General features: G+C 42.2%; 3 protein-coding genes across 5 annotated transcripts; 2 read left to right on the forward strand and 1 right to left on the reverse strand.

The window, feature by feature from the left end:
• Positions 1 to 625: 625 nt before the first annotated feature.
• Positions 626 to 1,643, forward strand: LOC146271784 (cerebellin-3-like). The gene is made up of 4 exons (XM_084707616.1): positions 626 to 808; positions 907 to 981; positions 1,129 to 1,246; positions 1,363 to 1,643. The coding sequence occupies exons 1-4, from the start codon at positions 626 to 628 to the stop codon at positions 1,641 to 1,643; spliced, it is 657 nt and encodes a 218-aa protein (XP_084563742.1).
• Positions 1,644 to 4,232: 2,589 nt separating this feature from the next.
• Positions 4,233 to 6,848, reverse strand: LOC146271785 (ras-related protein Rap-2b-like). Its single transcript, XM_084707083.1, has one exon. It carries the CDS (start codon positions 6,103 to 6,105, stop codon positions 5,557 to 5,559), a length of 549 nt encoding a protein of 182 aa, XP_084563209.1. The 5' UTR covers positions 6,106 to 6,848; the 3' UTR covers positions 4,233 to 5,556.
• Positions 6,849 to 7,186: 338 nt separating this feature from the next.
• LOC146271786 (PWWP domain-containing DNA repair factor 3A-like) lies at positions 7,187 to 13,409 on the forward strand. Of its 3 annotated transcripts, XR_014767118.1 has the most exons (9): positions 7,187 to 7,327; positions 7,791 to 8,769; positions 8,890 to 9,145; positions 9,238 to 9,393; positions 9,477 to 9,547; positions 9,625 to 9,709; positions 9,819 to 9,879; positions 9,975 to 10,050; positions 10,149 to 10,199. XR_014767118.1 is itself a non-coding variant. In XM_084707081.1 (8 exons), exons 2-8 carry the CDS (start codon positions 9,877 to 9,879, stop codon positions 12,256 to 12,258), a joined length of 738 nt encoding a protein of 245 aa, XP_084563207.1. In that variant the 5' UTR covers positions 9,632 to 9,709; positions 9,819 to 9,876; the 3' UTR covers positions 12,259 to 13,409. The 3 variants fall into 3 exon arrangements, 1 of the variants encoding a protein (XP_084563207.1); XR_014767119.1 differs by lacking the exons at positions 7,187 to 7,327; positions 7,791 to 8,769; positions 8,890 to 9,145; positions 9,238 to 9,393; positions 9,477 to 9,547 and adding exons at positions 10,442 to 10,683; positions 10,954 to 11,176; positions 12,014 to 12,102; positions 12,192 to 12,299 and having other exon boundaries at positions 9,632 to 9,709; XM_084707081.1 differs by lacking the exons at positions 7,187 to 7,327; positions 7,791 to 8,769; positions 8,890 to 9,145; positions 9,238 to 9,393; positions 9,477 to 9,547 and adding exons at positions 10,442 to 10,683; positions 10,954 to 11,163; positions 12,014 to 12,102; positions 12,192 to 13,409 and having other exon boundaries at positions 9,632 to 9,709.
• The last annotated feature ends 9,525 nt before the right edge of the window (positions 13,410 to 22,934 follow it).

The raw sequence follows: 22,934 nt of genomic DNA on the forward strand, positions 1-22,934 counted from the left end.
GCACACAGAGGAAGTGAAGACAGTTTGTTTCCTGTTGCTCAGTCTCGAGCATTTGACATTTGATTACCTTTTGTAAGACAGGGATTCCTGCTCAGACAGAAAGCTTGCATGAGTGGCTCTGTTGACCTTAATATGAAGCAGCAGGCTGAATCAGGTCAGCTAGCTGTTGTCTCTCTAACATATTCGCGTACATATGGTACAACATGCACGTGCAGAATAAATATAAGTGACATCACGTGGATAAGGGCCTTTCATTTCCTGTAAACTGATGATGCACTTTTGATATCAAGGTTTATCTTCACTATTTGTTTATGGCACACAGTCAAAAATAAATGACTGGTTCTCAACTATCAGTATATGATGCCACATGGCACATGTTCTTGTTATTTCACGTGCCTCGTGCCTCCATAAACCATATAGTTGTTGTGATACAAAAGATAAGCATTTGCAAAAAAACAGGGTTATTTGTGAACATTTCCTGCCCACACGGGCTATAGGTGTAGGAGATAAGCCTAGCGTGATTATGGCACCAAGATATAAAAATCAAAGGGGGCAAATGTTGAAACACACCGGAAGAAGATACACAGAAGTGAGGAAAAGAATGAAGAATCCGACTCTAAGAAGAATGAAAATCAGTGCAGTAGTTGTGGTGGCGGCCTTGTGCCACCTATCTGTGGGTGAAGAAGACCAAGGCCCAGCTGAGAGCAATGGGAGACCTGTCACCCTGCCACTGAACCACCTGGGAGGAGAGGCCAGTGAGAAGGAAGTGCAAGCCGCCGGGGACGTTTTCTTTGAGAGATCAGACACAGTAGATAGCCGGCATTCCTGTAACTCGGAGATCCATGCTGTGCTGCGAGAGATGAGCATTTTGATAGCAGATCAGAAAGGGGAGCCTAAGCCACCAAGACCGCGCTGGAGCCCAGGCTGCAGGCCAGTGAAAGAGAGGTTAGATTCCTGAAAGGCGAGCAAGGTAACAACAATGTGACATAACACTAATAACAGTCCATTACAACAACATAATAATAAAATTGAAATGTTAGCTGGCTATTCAGAAGTAATGTGTTACAGCGTTGTGCAACCAACTCAGTTCTCATGTGTCCTATTTATCTATGTATTGCAGAAAAAAAGGTGGCCTTTGCAGCCTCTATTGGTAATGTGGGGAATATTGGTCCATTCAACACGGAAATTACACTCACTTACAAAGATGTCTACACAAACAGCAGGGGGGCATATAACCCAACCACAGGTAGATAAAACTCAGTTTAATTTTCTGGTTAGATTCGTTTTTCGTCTCCATAAAAACAGTAGTATTGAACTAAAATAGATTGGTAGACATGTAACTCTTCTGTCCCTCTCTTACAGGAATCTTCACAGCACCAGTGAGAGGAGTCTACTATTTCAGTTTATCTGGCCACAATATTTCTTCTAGACCCATGGGGTTACGACTGATGAAGAATGGTGTACAGATGGTAACTGTGCACAACCACGCTTCTGGAAATCGCCATGAGACAGCAACCAATGGCATCTCTCTGGAGCTGAATGTAGGAGACCAGGTGTATGTGAGACTAAGAGCTAACACGTGGATCTTTGACAACATCAATAACCATAGTACGTTCATTGGTCATTTGATCTTCCCACTTTGAGGTATGAGGTATCGTATTGGTCGAAAATATAGAGATCATGTAATGTGAGAATGTAGAAATGTGGGCAGTAATGCCATGGTAAAGTGTAGAAGTGGTATGGTCATACTTAAAAATGTTCAATTGTTGCAACATCAGATTTTGTTTTTGGATTTAAGTATTGTAAAATAGTTGTGTATAAATATGAAACAAATACATATTTTTCATACATTAAACAAGGCCATTTGTAATTTTTGGTATTGTATGTTGTGGATTACTCTCTCATGCATTTTACAAGCAATAAGTTACACATGTTTACTCAAGCATTTCAAATTTATACAAATCTCAAATCCATATAGTCATGAGCTGTACAGGAGCTTTCATCAAGAAATCTTAAGAATGTTCTGGTTCATTCCTCTTCATGGCCACACAACAGCAACATACCAACAACAAGACCCTTAAGAACTCTCCAGTCCCAATAGCACTGGTGAAGAGAGAAGGAACTAAGTGATCATGTGAATAGTTACCTTTGGACATGTGTAACGATCGAGGAAATGCCATGATACTGTATAGTATAGACTGGGCTAGGAGCAAATAAATGAGTCAGGGGGATCAGAGATCAAATATTCTCATTCCACAAAAAATAACGCAGATGTGTCATTTAGACTGTGATTCCAATGCAGATTTCTAAGTCAATGGCATACCTATGCCAAAATAGGTCCCACGCCAGAAGTGTTGTCTCTCTGCCTGTACAATGTTTCCTCTGAGACCTAACCGTATTGATGCTATGTTTAGGTTACAGTGACGACAAAGTTAGGGTCATATGATCTTGCTGGCCCCTTTTCCGCAAATGAAATTACACACGGAGCCATCATATCCACTGCAAGTGAAACCGTCTCATCTTCCTTTTCCTCTCTCCCTCCATACCCTTCGTACACACTACATGGGTACGACGTGCAACCAAGAGTACTCTCTGGATCTGGGGTTCATAGTTTATGTCATGTATTCTTGGCCAATCACATTCAGAGGTCAGGCAGTGAACGCTTTCCACATCACTGAGTGTGACCCATCTCTGCATGGTTAAGAGGAAGTGTCACAACACACTAACAGCAGGCCTAGCAGCAGTTAGACTCTAAAGGAAGACAGGAAATCACAAACTGACCCACCCTTCCTCTGGCCTAGAATTCCACACAGATAATAAGCTACTGAACACTTCTGATAAGCAGCCATGTACAAGCTATATAACATCATCACAAGGGGATGTCAAGTACTTCCTTTGTGGTCAGTGGGGTTCTAGTTGTGGTCTGTTGTCATTCACATGAAAGGAGAAGGTTTGTGAATGGTTCAGTCTCTCTCTGGTGCCTTTCTACCCAAACTGCCTCCATGCGGGCTCCTCAGGGACATGAGTCTCCTCTACCAGGAACACCAAATTCAGGTCACACTGCATTCTGTCACTCTTCAGAAGGCCAGATCACCACACAGAGAATATGGAATGGAAATTCCTGAAATAAAGCCTTGATTCCCTTTGTTGACAGTAATGGCCAACCATTGGTTTATAATCAAGTGACAATATACCATCAGATACACAACAGCTGCTGGCTATTTCGCTAAACCTGTTTTCATGGGATTTCCCCAGAGCACAGGGGAGAGGCAGTATCTGTAGGTTGGTTTGGGAGACACAGGCGAAGGCATGTTACAATACATCAGTCAGAATGTTTGGGTCACTGAGTTGATCAAGGAAGCTGTGTCTTGGTGATGCGGAGAGCAAGTCATGTGATCAAAGCCCTTCAGGCAGAGGCCATGTTGGCTGCATGTCCTTGTGAGGTATTTTTGACAAGAGAACAAGACAAAATGCAGATCAATCTTGCACCAACTCCTATTTACTCATATTCTATCTCTGTTTCTATCACACTTAGGGCTCTTGCATAATGCATACTAATGACACTACAGGCCCATATTAATGGCTGGTGTTTTCTCCTTGTCGTAGCCTATTTAGATCAGACCCCGCAATATGGTGATGACTTCACCTCTGAATGTGATAGGATTTGTAAAAAACATTGCACTAAAGTTAAGTTCCGTGTGCTTCAGGGAGGTTACAGACAGAGAAAGCACTCTCTGTCCTTCTCTACCATCAAGAAAATATTTAGACCTGTGGGTTGAGGCACACCCACTTACTGGAATCCCTGCCCACTACCGAAACTGTGGCACAGAAATAATATACACCTACAAGTTTTATAGTATTTTAGTGAAATAATATGGTGAAATGTGCATATTATGCATGGTATGCTTATGCTATGACCTTGAATCTTTGAGGGTTTAGGTTGGTTGAGGGGCAGTTCTATGGGCGTATGTGAAGCCCTCTGTGACATGCTTGCGTGTAAAAAGGCCTATACAAATACATTTGATTTGAATCTATAGGCTCATTCAAAAATAGGCAAATTGTTCACGAGTACTAAAAGCAAAACATCCGTTACTGGGTCTACAAAAAGTAGAGTGTGTTAGGATTCTACAAAGATTTCACAAATAAAGTACTGCAGTAAAATGATCAGATAAATGTCATGAACAAATGCATCAATATCTTTAAATGAAATAAAGAAGCCAATAACCAACATGTTACATAAAATGCTTTATGTATTAAAAGTCCTCCAAAGCAGATAGTTGAATGGTAAAAGGTTTGTCAGAGGTCAAAATTACAATTGAGTCAGAATTTCACATTTTAGAAAAATAAAAAACAAAACAAAAAGAATAACAGACATGGCTTGCAATTCACTGAACTAAAAGACATACTGTAAGTGGTTTGGGTAGTTTTTTGTTTTTTCCAGGTAAAGTAAAGTAGTACCATCGCAGAAGAGCTGGCCAAACCATGGCGTAATACAACAGTTGGTCTACATCAACTTCCCAAACGAAACTGATTTAAAAGGAAGTAGGCTTAATTTAAACATCCTCTTTCACGACGATCAACTGAGAACAAAGGTAAAGTTAGTAAAAGGAAATGTAAAGATTTTTTTTTAGTGATTGCCATTCAGAGTCTTTGTATAAGGAGAAGGGGTCATCAGTTGGCACAGTCAGTTGTTTTCTTCGGAAGGCACTCGACATGGGGCTCAGTGTCCCCATATCTGGACAATCACACTACAGGTCCTTAGTTACGAACACTGAAGGGGGACAGTGTCAGCAGAAGTGCAAGTCTTATTGTTAGATCCACTAATGTTTTAATTACAATGCACACCCGTCTCTCTCTTTAGCTGTACCACACATCCGAGAGAGGGTGGACCTGTTCAGGTTTTGCTGTAGCAAACTGGATCAGGGATGGTAATTTGGGGCTCAGGCGTTCAGGTGTAATTCCAATCACCTGTGCAAGGCTTGACTGGCTGGGGTTTAGAGTTTCATTGAACAATAAGCAAATAAGAACATTTTACTTATGTTTCTGGGATGTTTTCCTTCAGTCTACAAGAATTCCCTAAAAGTGACCAACCCCTGTTATTCTGGGGGAGGAGTCGAATATTTTCGTCCAATACTGAAGGATCCACCCAGAAGACATGTAACAGTACAACTCAACAAAAATCAAATCACCACACATTTTCCAAAACAGAGAACATGAAAAGAAAATAAGTGTCTCTCTTAGGTTTCACAATAAGACATTCCCCTTGAGGCACATTTCCAGAGAAGTGTCATATACAAAGCTATAAAAATCAAACATTCAAGTACTTTGTCATGTAAACACTTATCAGGCTATTTACATAATCGATTGTTGTATTCGTCGTCGATTTGTGTGCAATAAGACAACTGAGGGAAGCGTCAAATACTAATGGCCTAAAGACACTGAGACCGTGTCTTTAGTTATCGACAAGTTTTCAAAACAGGGCTTGTTCGATGCTCTTGACTTTTAGGCCTTATCGCTCGGATTCACATATCTAGCAAGACAGCTATTTATTTTTTCTTAGAGAAGAATACACGAACAACACTGATCAGTACCACTAGGAACAGCAGAATAGTTCATTTGTCTGACGATTTCAGCGAACAGTTCGTCCACCGAGCCTTTATTTTTGGCAGAAGTTTCCATGAACGGGCAATTCCATTCCTGAGCCAGCGCCTTTCCCTCCCCGGAAGAGACCTCTCTCTCGCCTTCCAAGTCCACCTTGTTTCCAACCAAGATCATGGGCACTCGCTCGTATCTTTTCACGCGGATGATCTGATCCCTCATCGGTTTGATATCTTGGAAGCTCTGTTGGTTGACCAGACTGTAGACCAGAATGAATCCCTGACCGTTTTTGATATACAGATCTCGCATAGAGGCGAATTGTTCGGTTCCTGCCGTGTCCAGTATCTCTAACACGGACGGTGACGAGTCCACCTCGATCTCCTTTCTGTAGAAATCCTCTATTGTTGGGTCGTATTTTTCGATGAAAGATCCCGTCACAAACTGAACAGTTAAAGCTGATTTGCCCACTCCACCCGAACCCAAAACGACCACTTTATACTCCCTCATGGCTTCAGAGAGCAGACGGCTCCTTTCCACGAATCCTCTTTCCAATCCCAGTCCCACCCGCTGGCCGCCCCGATGTTTTCAACCAGGCAGGCAGGGAACGAAGGCAGCTCTCTCTGGTCAAATCCCTCGTCGTGGAAGCTTTCGAGGATTGTCTCTAAATATCCAAGACTAATGAATCTGTGGAAAACGACTGTTGCAGGACGCTAATAATATATATTGCTGCACATTTTGTTGCTTTTCGTATACAACGACGTTGGAAAACGTGATCACTTCTCTCTTCTTGTCTTGCGTTTCCTGCCCACATTCTCAGCGCAAGCCAACTCGCGTCACGAGCCAAATAGTTCCGTTTCCCCGGGTTAACCCTTTAATGTGAGATCACACATGTTTGATTAAAACACTGAATGTGAACATCTGGTGAGGATTGATGCAAAAATAATGACACGAATTACAAATGTCCATGTTTCAAATGTAAATACCAGTCTAAACTTCATTCGCAAGCTATTTAATACGTGTAAGCCTAGCTACAGCCTACATACGTTCACAAATCTAGGATTTAATGGGCTGGTCATTCTTTTCTTAAGCGCAAAAAGTAAAACTGTTGTAGATAGCTCGTTATACGGAAGAATCATTTTCATAACAAGCATGGTCATTTAGCTAGCTTTCTATAAATTCAGACATAATGAAAACCGATTGATGATCAAACATAGCTGTCTAGAGGATCAAGCACTACCATTGACGTTTAGATCAATTAATAATTATCATTAGGCTAATTCGTTTAAATGTGCATGAAGTGAAAACGTGTATAGAAAGAGTTTAGCATTGAAGGACACTTAAAATTAAAGTGAATTCACACCTATATACAAATATATTTGGACAAAAAAAAGCTACATTTAAATCAAATAATGCAATGTAAGGTTTTGCAAAAGGGTAATGACATAATTAGGCTATTTGATATGTAGTCGACTTCATGCAGCGATGGCGGCGCCGACAGACGGCTACAGCCGGCTGCCTTGAAGCTGAGAATGCCATTGGCTACTTCTAGTCAACCGGGCTGCAGGCGGCTGCATGCGACAGCGGCGCTGCATAAAGTCGAACGCACCTAATGTTATGGGCCAGCGTCATCCTACAAAAGTAGCGTACTACATATCCCATAAACCCAGGTGGGCAAACCCGGAAATTCAAGTTTTTGCGACGACGAATGTTGAAAACTTAACCTAACTGAGTAAGTATCATATTTTCTATTTTTCGTTGTGACCAAACAAGTTTGCCTCACCCGTTGCTGTTCTAGTGCAGAAATACGATTGTTTTCTGTTTGAGAGGGTTTTGAATCAACTTGCAGTTGCATGCTCGCCATGGGCAAGACAACACAGTTAGTACTAGTGCTAGCTATGTTAGCCTATACAACATTTTTATAACACAGCAACGGAAATGCTAGCTCTAAGTTTGTGTGAGCCTTACAGTCATTATTTATCAGGTGCTAGTTATATAGTTGACCAAATATGCTTACAAACAAATAAAGGGATGTTTACATTCTTACAGGTCAATTGTTTTTGTCGTAGATTGTTGTTTGCCTAGCTACGCCAAATTGAATCACAACATAAACACGATAGTTTACTAAACTAGAATGCTTGACATGACACACAACATTATCAACTCTTAAAATAACATTGGTTTCCTCTTCACAGTCAAACCAGGCTTAAGATGACAAGCGAAACTCACTTAAATAGTTGAAGCATCATGAACATAATATCCTCAGACGACAGCCCTCCCTGTCCCATCCTGGGAAGATTACGCCGCACCAGTCGTCGGTGCAATGCACTGTCTTCACAACATCTCGCTTTGGAAGCAAACGTTCAGTCAAAAAGCCCCATCCCATCAAAAACACTTATTTCCCCTGAGAAACAAAGGTCTGTCTCAGAGGTTACTACAAATGTACATCATCTCCGAAAGAGGATATTACCTCACAACAGACTCCAAACTTGCCATGCATGTGGGGACGAGTCAAATACAAGTTGTCATTCAAAGACACAGAGAGAACTGAATTCACATGTGTCAAAGAAAAATTGTATTTTACCCCAACCCAAGTCTAATCCACATAGCCCATCTAAACTCTTGAAAGAGCCTGTGACAGGACAGACTAAAAAAGGGAATGGGAGAAAAAGGAAAAATGTGACTTTACCTGACTTGTCCCAGTGTCCAAATGACTTGGCCACTGGGACACTAACAGATACCTTGGCAAAAGAGAATGGGAGCAAATCCCGCAAGAGATGCATTAAGACTGATAAAGTATCAAAAGGAGCCAAAAAACATCTACCAACAAGCAATTTGGTAGGGACTCGAAGAAAGCGGCAGAATACGTCAAGAAAATCATTAGTCAAAAATGAATCTGAAAGATCTTCACACCTTCACCAATTTACCAGGATTACAGATATGCCTAGTCTGCAAGGTGAAAGCCATGTATCCTCACCAAGCACACCAAGGATATGCAGAAAGCAACCATGCCAGTTTCCAAGGCCATGTCTCAGCTCCACACCAGACCGTAGCATGTCTACAATCAACCCACTCCCTGTCCCCCTGTCATCTGTAGAATTTTGTAGAAGGACATTTCAAGATTCCCTACCTATTAGTGAATGGAAGGAGTCGGATACAACCCCTTTAGAAAAGGTCTTGTATAATAATCTGTTGTTCATAATCACATTTTGTGTGAACCACATATGACAACTATATCGTTAGATGTACTGTAGATTCTGAGTGACTGCTGTTCATAACCCGCACCTTTTCCAGGCATCAGAGTTGCCGGTAATCCCCCCACACAGGGGCAGAGGTCGGCCTCGGAAGAATCTGATTGCTGTGAAAACGCAGCAAAATGAGAAATGGACAAAGACGCAGTCCTGCTCCGTTAGGTGCCCTCCAGCAAAGAGCAGGTGCAGGAAGGGACTGAAGACTAGGGGAGAGGATGAAAACGCCAGCAACTCTCAGTCTCACCAGCGCTGTAGACCCAGGCTTGAGCCCCTGTCTGAGGCAAAGTCACCGGACCAAGGTACTGGAATATATACATGTTGCAGCCAGTGAGGTGCAAACGAGTTCATATCTATGGGTTTATGCAAAATACTGTTGTATTTGTTTATCCAGTCAGGTTAAATCCAGATGAAACTACCCTGTCCTCAGACCTGTCCATTGAACTGAGTCTACAAGAAGATCATCTGACCTCACTTCCTCTCCTGGAAGAACACGAAGAGGAGGAGGATGAAGAGGAACTACCCAGTTTTTTGATGCAGATTGACAAACGTGAGGAGTACGTTTTGAATGGTTTCTGCTCATGTTAACCTGATTTGATACAAAATGGAGACAATCTTTGTTCTGTCTTCCAGAGCCCCCACATATAACAGAGGGAATATGTGTTTGGTGCAAATTTAGGAACTACCCTTTCTGGCCAGCAATGGTGAGTTTAACTTCTACATATTTACGTCGTTGGAAAGGTTTTTAAAATGGAAAGTTTTAAAGAATTGTATTTCTTAGGTGAAACGTGTAAACAGAAAGCTAAAAAAGGCAAGCATTGTTTTTATTGATGATCAACTGCTTGACAAAAGAGGATACGCAAAGGGTAGGACCTTTCAGTTGTAATTGAACTATTACTGCACTCCATTCTCTTTGGTTAAGCCTCACTTTGACATTGACAATCAACCACTAACCCTAACCATTTGGATTCATAGGTTTTCTGTGGCGCTAAAGACCTTGAAGCCTTTTGATTGTGAAGAGGCTGATCAACTTATGGTAAATGTGATATCTCATTCCTTTCCTTTTTTTAAACATATTTTTACATTTAAAAAAATCTTATTGACAACTAGTTATCTTCCATGTCCTGACAGGAAAAAGCCAAAGAGAAGTATGAGGGTGCCATCACATGGTGCCGGGAGCTGATTACCGACTATAGAATCCGTATCGGTAAAAAGTTTATAGCAAGCACCATCAAAGATTCTTTCAGAAACAAAAATATGACAGTATTGGGATGTGGTCTGTAATGTGAGCTCCTGTCTTTTCAGGATGTGGCTCATTCACTGGCTCCTTTATTGAATACTTTGCTGATGACATAAGTAAGTTGTCCTGTCTCAAAGGTTTTCACATATAAAAAGTTTTGCTCTTCGTAACCCTTTTTACCCAGGGATACCCAACACCATTAGGAGCATAAAAGAAAATATTTTTCCGTTGCACAAACAGCAAGTTGGACACCCATGTAAAAGACATAGGCATACGAGACATGCCAAATCTCAGTGAAGCCAAACCAAAATAGGATCTCCAATGACACAACCATACTGTCCCCCACCTCCCCCCACAGGCTGCCCAGTGAGGAAGATGTATCCTCAGGGCACATCTGCTCTCACCTTCCCTAGTAAACTCATCATGGAGGAAGACTACGTGGTCCTGGATGACCACGAGGACGAGAGCTCCAGCGAGCAGCAGGAGGAACAGGGTGCCAAGAAGCTCCTGCCTGACCGCTCAAAGGCGGCACGCAACCGTGCCAACAACAAGCTGGTGCACTTCATCATCAAGCAGCGCCGGGTGGAGAAGCGTCTGCTGGTGGGTACAGCAGAGTGGAGAGACGGCCGGTCCCAGGGTTCCGTCTGTTTGGTTGCATGGAAACCCTGTCATGTTGTTTTGACTGCATCTGCCCCGCGTGCTTGATCCTCCTGCATAACAATACCAGCATTTTGCACCAAGGGTTCCGATGTTATTCTTAGGGTCAGGATGCTATAATTTGATCTCCCGAGAGCGTCTGCACGCCCTCTTTCTGTTTCCACGCTGTAATTTTCTGAATGCCTGTCTGCCTCCCCCCATCTCCTCCTCCAGGCTGTGATCAGCGGACAGCAGCAGTCCAAGTGGCTGCGCTCCTTCCTGCGGGCCAGCCGGACAGTAGTGGACACCTACCTGGAGGATGAGGAGCAGCTGGACCAGGTGTACCTCTACCTGAAGGGGGTGTATGACCAGGCCCCCTGCATCGCCCGCTGCCTGGCCGACGCTGATCGCATCCGCTTTGTCCTTGACGTCCTGCTCCCCGAGGTCTAACTTCTAAGTTTGTGCTACTTTTTTTGTATGAATGTTGTCAGATAGCCATTTGGTGGGAAGTCCACACCAATGTTCAATTACTGTGGCCTCCATCTTGTTTTGGGACAAAATATTTTTTTCTTGACCTTCTTCTGTACTTTTACAGTTTAAGATTTGTATTCAAACAAAGTGGTTAAAAGGCAGATTCTCAGGTTTTTTATAAAAGTTAGTTTGCATAAATCTTTATTACAACATGGAGAAATGATGACACATTTTATACATAGCCCCCCCCCTTTCATGATTCACAGGTGTTTGCGATTCCTCAGGTGTGTTTAATTGCTATGTTGGTGCAGGTTTAATAAAGCTATCAGCACCTAGTCTTCCTTCTAGGGTTTTGATTACCTCAGGAGTCAGAATTGTGGCAATGAAAGTCAAGAAAGCCAGTATCAGAATATGAGAAGGGAACAAGGGTGACTGTATTTATTTCAAAGTGACTGGTAGGCCAGGAGAGACCCCCAAAGTTGATGGTAGAAGCACTCGCAAAGAAAAATCATGATGAATAAATACACCTCTCTGACAGACCAGGAACACACTTCAAAAATACAGAGGCCAAACTGCAAGATGCAAACCACTGATTAACCAGAGGAATAATTTCCTCAGGCAACAGATTGCCAACTGTGACACATCTAAAACTGGAGTACCCAAGAAAATTACATGTTTTTGTCCCAAGCAATTTTGAGGGCACTGTACGTAGTTAAACTGGTTGATTCCGGTTTTGGTACATTTTCCTAATTTGATTTGTTTGAGAGTGTAGTTCACATTAGGTTAAATATATGTTGTCAACATTGCTGTTTCTTTGCACCAGGCCATCATCTATGCCATAGCTGGTGTGGACAAGGTTTCACTGGAGAGAGCGGAGGACAAGTATCTCAAAGGGCCATGTCTTAGTAAAAGGTAAGAGGGGTGATTATGAACAATACTGTAATAGAAACCAATCAGATTGTACCATTGGTAATGGGTGGATTTTGTTTTTTCCCCAACAGAGAGAGGGAGGAGTTTGACTTGATGATAGAACAGCAAATGAAACCATTACGAAAGGTCCCTGTGTAATGAATGCTGTTTTTTGAACCATTAAACAACACACAGAACAATACTGGGTCAATACATTTGTTGGAAAACAAACTTTGGATGAATAAATGGCTTAAACTATGGAGAATGATTTTTGCCAATATTAATAATTTAAAACGTGAAACGTTTAATGTTGCAAATTAGCATTCTTGTGTTTTTTAACAATATTTCAAAAATAATTGTGCCAAATGTAGAGAATTAAGTGTTTAGCAAAAAGTGGGATTGCAAAATTATTGAAAAGCAGGAAATGTTTTCATTTGCGCAGAATTGGTGAATTGGTTCACAAGTTTCAGATTTTGGTCATTGTGTCTCAAGTTCTGGTTTTAGTGTGTAAACATTTGAGAAAAACTGCAATATGTCCCCCACAATGGCAAGAGAACATGGATAATTTATTTATAATATTATTATACTATTTATATTATATAATACAATATACAACCACTTCCATTGTTGATGCCTCAACTTTCAAAACAGCAACAGTAGGCAAAAGCAATACACCATTTTTTTTTAACCATCAAATGTTTGCTATAAATAATTTGAGACATAACTATATAATAATATACGAATATGTATGGATTCAAATCATGACATGCATTTTCACCTTTTAAATAGTTAATATTGGCAATGGCCTATTGGCACAAATCTATGGAATCTCAAAGGTGAAGTCAAAGGTTCTCAGGAGTAGAACCTAAGTAACCCTAACCCTTTTCTTTTACTTTTCCTATTTTACACATGAGGTAAGAAAAGACAGTAAATAATCCAAGATTAATATACTTTTTTTTTTGGGACTGGTTTAACCTTTAACCTTGATTAGTTTAACCTTTTACTGACTTGTCACTTTTGGGATTACTTTGTTTGGTTTTATTGTTTTATCAGCCTCCATTTTAAACTGCCACAGTGTATTTTTATATACTTGGTTGCCACAGTGCAGCCGTGTAAGCCATGCTTTATTTTTATATAAAAGGAAAATACATTCTGATATGAATATGTCTAATGTTTATCATGTTTCCATTTAGTTGTGTGTGATATGCTCTAAACATGTACAGTACTCCTGGTGCAAAAGTATTATGTTCAACTTCTATCAAAGATTAATCATAATCATCAGTCAACCTAATAAAGCTCCCACAACTTCATTGCTACCTTGTCTAGTCTACATTTTCCATTAACTACTCAACTTAAACAAAATAGCTTATTTGAATTTGGTGACAACCACTGAGTGCAACCACGGACAACATAACTTAAATGAACAGAACAGGCAGAGGGCAGAAACCTAATGGTGAGCATTTTATGTGTAACTCACCATTACTACTATTCCATAGCTATGACTGCCTGAATTCACACATTTATAAAACACTTCTCCAAACTGCCAGCAGATGGTACTACAAGCATTAATGAGTTTAACGTGAACTTAGTTGCACCTTTACACATGGAAGGGGAGAGAGAACCTTAATTATAGAATGCTTCAACTCTTGTTAAATTCTCTTGAAACAAACAGAACCCCTAAACAGTGTTCTCAATGGCTCTGTACCAGCATCCCACTCACCCAGGGCTTAGCTTACCCTCATCAGATCTGCCTAGCCGCCCCAGGGCCGCTGGCTGGCTGGCTGGCTGGTCACGCTTTCTGCCCCATGCAGCCACCAGAGGTGAGTGGGAGGCAGCAGCCTGGGGAAGGGAAGAGGGGGAAGTTCTTTAATCCTGCGCCCCAGTTTTTCTGCTCTTAATTCCTTTCGAAATATGCACTTGCTACTTTTCTTCACAGTTGAGCATGAATTTCCTCCGTGGTATCTGTGTCCCTTATGAGGGACGGAATACTACTTTCATCTCCTTTCGCTTATTTGTATTTACTTTCAACAGTTATCTTATTAGATTGTACATTGTTAGTGGTGCAGACATTCACATTAATAGCCCCTCACTCTTGAAAGTGCGTCGATTGGACATCTGACCAGGAGAGAGCGCTGTTCACCACAAAATGTTACCATCGTGAAACTATACATTAATGTAAGTACAGACCACTTGTTAACCATTAACTAATCCCTTTGATCCATTTTGGCGGGTAATATTCAGCATAGAAAAGTGTATTAACTTCATCCAATATAGTGTTTTTGTACTCAATATGAAAGTAACTAAATGCCTTCAAAATAATAGATGTTTATTTTAGTGAAATAGACAAACTTTTATATTCATATTTCGGTCCTATGCCAGTGTCTTTCATTCCAAATGACATAACGTGTACATTTGTCATTTTTGGTACCTTTCAGTACAACACTTTAAGATGAAATAACATACAACTTCACAGTGTTCAAACATCTCTTTAACGATACCTCTGCGTGAATAGAGCCCATGTCGTCATCATTCCAATCATGTTCATCCATCGGATTACAACTGGTGTTGTTCAGATTGTTCCAGCATGATGTGTCTCATCATAGCCTGCACGCGCGTGTGTGTGTGTGCGCGCGTGTGTTTGTGTTACATGACTGTTGTAACAGCCCTTAACCACTGGCAATTCTCATCGTTACGGCTTAGCATGTCCCACCAGAAACAAGATGGGGAACATCTGTCCCTCCTCCAGCAGCAGATTATCTCTTCCTCATATCAGTGTGAGCAGACTGTCACATCTATGAGATGGCATACAGTTCATACCAAGTATGGATGTTAAGATAACTTCTGTTTCACCATTGTGCCATGATTGATGGCTATTATTGTACAAACCTTCTGTCCTAAGCATTGGGTTGGTCACAGATGTCCGTTGTATGCATGCTCGGGGAGGTGTTCTATTCTAAGATTTCAAGATGTCATCTTTGCAAACCGCAAACAACACGTGTGTGCGTGTATGGTGGTGCATGTCTTGACGCACTAGGAGACCTTTTGGGAGACTTAGACTGAAGCCTGTGTTGTGATACTAACTGTGGGCAAACAAAGCAGGCTGTCCACTCATTTTACCATGCAGTCCCCTACCCCCTCCTCTTCCTGGTGCCACTCTGTGCATGGCTGAGCTCTTTTCATCAGTATTTGATTGGATGCTTTGTTGGTCATTCAGTTCCTTGGTTTGCCTTTTCACTGCCCAGCTTACCGACCAACCAGGCGGGCAGGCAATGGGGCAGACTTGCAGGCTGTCTCAAGAAAAGACATGCATTGAGGCAGTAAGGCAGGAAGGTCATGAGGCAGATAGACAGGCATGCAATAAGACTGGTTGGAAATGAGACAGACAGACAATCTGAATGTATGGCAGGCTTGTACACAGACCGAAACAGATGGATAAGTGGGTCAAAATAGTGTTTGATAAGGGTGACTAAAAGCATTCCTGATGCTATGCCTAGCACACTACGTAGAAATGGTATGCACTTTGCAACCATTCCAGGCAGTCAACTCAGTGGCACCCGTAGCATTTTAAAGACGCCACATTGAGCTCACTATCTACAGGTCTCTTTGTATCTGAAAGCTGCAGGAGGTGAATAAACACTTCCTGATATGGATGTGCATAAACATCTGGGGTGTGTGACTCGAGTGTCACCTCAACACAAACAGTTTTGCTCGCTAATGTACACATGGGGGAATCCAGAAATGCATTCTTTATCTTCCTTTCAGTCAGAGAGGGTTTCACCCTAGGAATGGGGGACATTCTTGTGGAGCAGGACAACCCTGACCTTTTCGAGTTGCGTTGACCTTTGACTTCTTGGTGTGATAGTACCCAGGCTTGCTGGGGCAGACAAGAGGTCTCTCTCCAAGGAATGTGTCTGACAATAGAAACCGTGTAAGTCCACGTGTGCATCTGTGTGTGTATGTTCCTGTGTGTGTGTGTGTGTGTGTATGTTCCTGTGTGTGTGTGTGTGTGTGTTCCTGTGTGTGTGTGTTTTGGTGATCCAGTGTCTTTTTTGACTTGGTAAGGGGAATTTTCTGCAGTCTTATGACTGAACCACTGAACCTTTTACAAACCTTTGTTCTCCCTTAATCTCTCTCAATTTATTCCCACTCTCTGTCTCCTTCATACACATTCATCAAACATTCGTACACTTTCTGTCGAATAAGTGACTTATCCTCATCTTTATCCATTGCGACTCCATTCTATCTCTTCCCCTCTCTCAATTTCTCTTTCCCTTTCTTTCTTACGCCTTCTCTTTCTCCTTCATGTCCCTAATTTCCGTACAAAGTTGATGTGTGGATTACAGTGTGCTAGCGGTAGCTGCTATTGGATAGCAGATGGTGGCGCTTTGTGTCGATGGAAGCTTTTCCCTAATAAAGAGAACAGAAAAAGGGATTATGGCTGATACTCTGGATGTTATTATTTTCGCAGTGGGGGTTTTCTCTCTCTGTTCAGTTGTCAGCCTTAGGATATACTGTACACTGACTTCTGTAGCTTCTTATCATGGTTCATTACAGGGCGCTGGCATTCAGTAGGACTATCCCTTTTCGTGGAATTCCTCAAATGGTGGAATAAACAGTCGACCTTCGCTGAGGGTCAATGTTGAGCAGCTATGAACAGCGAGGAAAATCGGAGGACAATTTTTACAGATGAGTGCACATCTCCACAAAACACGACAGCACCACAGTGTGTGATGCTGGATTTTCTCCCGTTTTTGGCAAGAAATTGAAGCACACGTGAAATATCTGTGTTTCCTATAACCGTTGGGTAACTGGAGTACAGTAGCACCAATATTTCATAGAGTCTGTGTATGTTTCGGTATATGTATGATATGTATAAGTATCTATGTGGGTCTGTTCCTATGTTCGCGTAGGAAAGCGTAATAAGTCAGCCCACTCTCTGCATCGTCAGTCCATGTGGTGGTGATCTTTGGGGGATTGTTAAGTCGTGCAGCATGGAAGACTGGAGAGGTTGTGACCTTTCAAACTGCTGCTTAGACCCTGTTCACATGAGGGAAGGTTACTGGCCCGGGTGAAGACGATGCTTCACTCTTATGTGTTCAAGGCCTGGAGCAGCTACGCGCACACAGTGGGATAAATGAACTTTTCCACCATATCTGTTGCAGGATATAACTCATTCATAATCACTAGTGATTCTTCAGTGAACAGGTTGGTGGTGTAGATAAGACTGCTCTCTGCCAGATTCTTGTTCCTACAGTTCCAGCTCAAGTTATGAAGTGGCAACATAACCTCACAACTTGTTTGTTTAAACGTGTGGAACTCCGTATCTCTGTTATCCCTGGAGATCATGGGAGATGTGTGATCCATCCAGGCTATGAATCACACAGAGAGTAAATGTCAGTCAGAAATGCTGCACCAAAAAAAGGGTTGCTTCTCTCAAGATGTCCTTGTTCACTCTGCCCTTCAGCAGTCCTCATGGGTCCAGCTGTAGCTTAACCTTCTGAAGCCTGTCTAAAACAGGGGGGCTTTCCCCCCCCTCTCTCTCACTCTCTCTCTCTCCTTCCCTCTTTCTCTCTCTTTTGCTCTCATCCACTCTCTTTTTTGTAGTCTCTCTTTTGCTTTTCCCTATCTCTCTCCTCCCTGCTGCTTCCCCAGCTGTTTTCACCTTGTGTGTCATCGTTCTGATCACATGATTGATTATTTGAAGACGGAGACTAAGTGGAGCGAGGAGCCTGGTGCCCATTTACACCCCTCCCCGCCCCCGCCCCCTCGTGACCGCGAATGGCACAGGTTGATGACATCACTCAGACAGGGTTGGTGTGCATGATGAATGACACTGTGTAAACGCACTGCAGGTGATAGTGTCTAATATGCAAAGGGATCGCGGTATAATAATATGGAGATTAATATGTATTCAGGTCAAAAATCAAAGGGACTGTAAAGATTACTGTGTGTGTAGTGTGTGAATAGCCCTTGCTATGTTTTGTGACAATACGGGATCAAACCCCCAACCCTGGTAAAACCAGAGAGTTGAGCCACACAGAAGCCCCTCGCCAAAGAACAGACTATTTAAGCAGTTGATTTGTGACAGGGAGAAGCAGGAAGCTAAGCTGCCCCAGAGTCTCACCAACATAATCTGCTCGACTCTCCGACATGTCAGCCTCACGTTGGCATCATCCACACTGTGTCTTCCCTGCATCCCCTCTTCCCTGTTCCAGCACGTTCTCTCCCATATAGAATCTGGCTGCGTAGCTGCGGCGATGCTGTCTTACCCCATGTTGCTCACATCTGAGCTCCCCTACTGAGCTCCCATCTTTGTAGTCACTCAGTCTCCACTCCCTAATCCTACAGAATGGAAAACGACCTCCATACAGACTCTGGGATGTACAATGAGAAAAGGCCATGCATCAATGGGAACTGTACATTCTACGGGTGACATGAAGTGCGGGAATCACACGTGTATTTCGTAAACTTGATGGACGTCCTTCCAATTTTCGAAGTGGGTCTGTGGCGCCATTCTTTACTCTCTGTAAATCACATATTGTACTCAAAATTTTGAATGGACTCTTTTTTTTTCTCTTTGTTTCACTGTCTTCTCCACCTCCCTGTCTCTCTCTTCTACCTCTATATGTCTTCTTTCTAGCTCTCTCATACAATCTCTGTCCCTTTCTTAGACCTCCATGGTGCTGTGGCTTATTCAAGGTGAGAATACAGAACTGGATCTTATAGATGATCCTAACTTTGATCTCCAGGGCTGCTTAGAGCTGGCCCAAGCTTTGATCTTCCCCTCCTCGGCAGCGACAGGGCTGGTAGAGGAAGACTGCCTTCTAGGGGTATAGGAAGGAGGGATAGACTCGCAGATAGAGGGATGGAAACAGCTATGTGGTGGTTGGGGGGGGGGAGTGAAGAGAGAGAGAATAGTTCAAGATTGGAGCTATGTTTGTGGAATTGAATAAACTCTGAAACAAACTTTGACATCCGAGTAACTTTCGAAAGCATTACATGCACATTTTACTTTCCACATTTGTTGTGCGAGATGTGCTTAGTTAATCAGTCCATGGAGGAGGGAGAGTGGAACTAAACAGAGGAGTAAAAATGTTTCAATGCTCTCTGGGGTGAAGTAAAACGGACAAAGAAGGGAAACGTTGACATGATGAATGGCTGCTCTGCCCACACTCCTCCATCCCTCCTCTCAGTCTCTCCATCCCTCCTCTCAGTCTCTCCATCCCTCCTCTCAGTCTCCCCACACCCATTTTTCTTAGAATCACAACTAATACTTGGTCATCGCATTCAATCAATAAAGCAATTGCCTCTCCTACAATTTGTAATGGGGAAGTATATACTGTTCATAGACCATTTACTGTGTGCAAATGCATACTTTCCATTTGAGATAGATGTCTGCATGCACTAAAGAAGAGAAAGATAAAGTGGGGTTTTCATCTGGCTCAGAGATGGAGAACTGAACTGTTTCATCTGAATCTCCCCCTGAGTGGGACTCTCACAGCTGGTGCGCATCAGTAAAATGGAACCCAACCAATTACTCCTACGACTCCCACAGTCCCCCAGGCTGGGTGAGGTGTTCTAGATCAAAGTCCCCCTGGAATTAAGACTTTGGTTCCACTTCGCTCACATTATGGCCTAGCTATAATCTGAACCTCCAACCCACTCTCCCCTCCTCTCTGGCCCCAGTCCTCTCCCCATGCAGACTGGGTTTCTGCTTCCCTTCACCCCTCCCTCTTTCTGCTTCTTCATCTTCTACCACCCCTAAGCTCAGGGGGAGATAAATACGTTCTCTTTTAGTCCTTCACATTCATTTTGGGTTTCCATTTTAATGATATCACTTTCATCATCAGGGGACTGTTACTTTGCTTTCTTTTCCTCTAATCTATTATTCTCTCTTTTGCATCACGACTATCTTAATGATGTCGTTTGTCTTTAGAGAATGCCAGCTGAGATACGCAGTTGCACATTACATACTGTTTCATTAGTAAATATGGGACAGTGAACTTGATGAAAGGTTTTAATTCCTTGAGGGTCACAAAGTAAAACCAACCATGTTAAATGAACACCCTGAGAGAGAGAGATATAAAGAGAGAGGAGATAGAGAGAGGGAGAGAGAAAGGGGGAGAGAGAGGCATGCTGAGACCATGTGTTGATTCTACTCACACTTCTGTAACATGGCAGACTTTTGTTTGATTGTCATTATGCCACTGTGTTCATGTCGGTCCCTGTTCAAATAAACTGGGGAGATATGAATACATCTGTATCTCCCAGCTAAGTAAGAGTGACTACTCATGTTAGGTAGGTTGGTACTTTATTGATCCCCAGGGGGAAATTGTTGCGTGGCAGAAGGCAAGTGGAGGAAATAGGAATAGGAAAAAAACAACAGCAAAAAAACAGGTTACCAATGCTAAATATACAAATACAAAAAAAAAATATAACTGCAAGCAGTAATGGCGGATTCCTCCAAACACTGCGAACCATTGAAAAATGTTTATTCTTGACAAATTGTAACTGTATAGAAAAATGTATGCTGCAGAATTACCAATGGCATACCAAATCTGAAATGCAATACCATCAAGATCCACAAGGGCCTTTATTTCAAGCCAGTAAGTGAAGGAAGGGGGCTTGGTGAGCTTATCCATTCCAGAAAGCCTTGTATCTTTATGCATTAAGGCGTGGCCTGTAGCGCCACCTATGGGTAATGGTGGGCCATTTGTGGTGTGGTAGTTACTCTTGGCCTATACTATTAATGTTTCAGGATTTTAAAAACTTTTTACCATTGCATATAAAATCGAAAATGTAATACCAACAGGATCCACATGGGCTTTGGGTAAAGTGTGGTAGTTACTCTTGGCCTGTACTGTCAATGTGTCAGGATTTGGAGACCTTTTTACTATTGCATACAAAGTAGGAAATGCAATGACACCAAGGTCCTCAAGGGCCTATGCTGATATTCAAGGAATGAGTGGGGGCTTGGTCAGCCCACACAGTCCTGATATGTTGCGTGTATGTCTTGCCAAGCCCGCACGTGTCAAGGGAAGAATGAGTGTGTGAGAAATTGGAGCATGCGCGGGGAGGAGCAGGGGACACATTTCATTGTAAATTTCCCTAGAAATTAGCCAAGCATGCATGTTTCAAAGATTCACCAAAAATCGACCTTTCATCTTAGAGTCAACTTTTTCTCAGATTTGTGTACTAAACATTCTCAAGAGTCTTCATATGAACTTGTTTGACTGGCTTACATGTAAAGCATTGCGAACCATTGAAAAATGTATAGTCTTGACAAATTGTAACTGTATAGAAAAATCAATGCTGCAGAATTTCCAATGGGATACCAAATCTGAAATGCAATAACATCAAGATCCACAAGGGCCTTTATTTCAAGCCAAGAAGTGAAGTGCTTTGTGCTTTAGGGCGTGGCCTGTAGCGACACCTATTGGTAATGGTGGGCCATTTGTGGTGTGGTAGTTATTCTTGGCCTATACTATCAATGTTTCAGGATGTTTTTAACTTTTTACCATTGCATACAAAATCGGAAATGCAATACCAACAAGATCCACATGGGCTTTTGTTAAAGTGTTGTTGTTACTGTTGGCCTTTACTATCAATGTTTCAGGATTTGGAGAACTTTTTACCATGGCAAACAAAATCTGAAATGCAATACCATCAAGATCCACAAGGCCTTTGCAAAAGACCAAGGAATGAGTGGGGGCTTGGTCAGCCCACACTCTCCTGAAATGTTGCGTGTGCGTCTTGGCCGCGCGTGTGTCAAGGGAAGACCTATGGGTAATAGTGGGCCATTTGTGGTGTGGTAGTTACTCTTGGTCTATACTATCAATGTTTCAGGATTTTTATAACTTTTTACCATTGTATACAAAATAGGAAAAGCAATACCAACAAGATCCACATGGGCTTTTTGTTAAAGTGTTTCTTTGCCTATACTATCTATGTTTCAGGATTTTGAGACCTTTTTACCATTGCATACAAAATCGGAAATGCAATACCATCAAGATCCACATGGGCCTTTTTTCAAGCCAATAAGTGAAGGGAGGGGGCTTGGTGAGCCTATCCATTCCAGAAAGCCTTGTATCTTTGTGCTTTTGGGCGTGGCCTGTAGTGCCACCTATGGTTAATGGTGGGCCATTTGTGGTGTGGTAGTTACTCTTGGTCTATACTATCAATGTTTCAGGATTTTTATAACTTTTTACCATTGCATACAAAATCGGAAATGCAATACCAACAAGATCCACATGGGCTTTTGTTAAAGTGTTTCTCGGCCTACACTATCAATGTTTCAGGATTTGAGACCTTTTTACCATTGCATACAAAATCGGAAATGCAATACCATCAAGAGCCACATGGGCTCTTTGCTAAAGACCAAGGAATGAGTGGGGGCTTGGTCAGCCCACACTCTCCTGAAATGTTGCGTGTGCGTCTTGGCCGCGCGTGTGTCAAGGGAAGGCTGAGTGTGTGTGCGATTTTGGAGCACGCGCGGGGAGGAGCAGGGGAGACATTCATTGGAAATTTGCCTAGAAATTAGCCAAGCAAGCATGTTTCAAATATTCACCAAAAATCGACCTTTCATCTTACAGTCAACTTTTTCACAGATTTGTGTTATGAACATTCTCAAGAGTCTTCATATGAACTTGTGATTGAATCAGAGTATCAGTTTTTGACTGGCTGATGTGTAAAGCATTATTTTAGCGTTAGCGATAAGTTCAATTTGATTTATATCAATCATTTTTAGAGATATGAATTTGCCTTTGCACATGGTAACATGTTGTAGTGCCTTCCTCCGATCTACCAAGTTTAGTGTTGATATCTCAAAGATTTGC

This window comes from Hypomesus nipponensis, chromosome 10, assembly GCF_054491055.1.
Source record: "Hypomesus nipponensis isolate SF chromosome 10, ASM5449105v1, whole genome shotgun sequence".
In the NCBI taxonomy this organism is placed as follows: domain Eukaryota; kingdom Metazoa; phylum Chordata; class Actinopteri; order Osmeriformes; family Osmeridae; genus Hypomesus; species Hypomesus nipponensis.

Coding starts and splice junctions, on each gene's coding strand:
- LOC146271784 (XM_084707616.1), top strand. CDS start 626: ATGAAAATCAGTGCAGTAGTTGTGGTGGCGGCCTTGTGCCACCTATCT. Junction 809..906: donor TCTTTGAGAGATCAGACACA/GTAGATAGCCGG, acceptor TAAGCCACCAAG/ACCGCGCTGGAGCCCAGGCT. Junction 1,247..1,362: donor GGCATATAACCCAACCACAG/GTAGATAAAACT, acceptor CCTCTCTTACAG/GAATCTTCACAGCACCAGTG.
- LOC146271785 (XM_084707083.1), bottom strand. CDS start 6,105: ATGAGGGAGTATAAAGTGGTCGTTTTGGGTTCGGGTGGAGTGGGCAAA.
- LOC146271786 (XM_084707081.1), top strand. Junction 10,200..10,441: donor ATACTTTGCTGATGACATAA/GTAAGTTGTCCT, acceptor CTCCCCCCACAG/GCTGCCCAGTGAGGAAGATG. Junction 12,103..12,191: donor GGGCCATGTCTTAGTAAAAG/GTAAGAGGGGTG, acceptor TTTCCCCAACAG/AGAGAGGGAGGAGTTTGACT.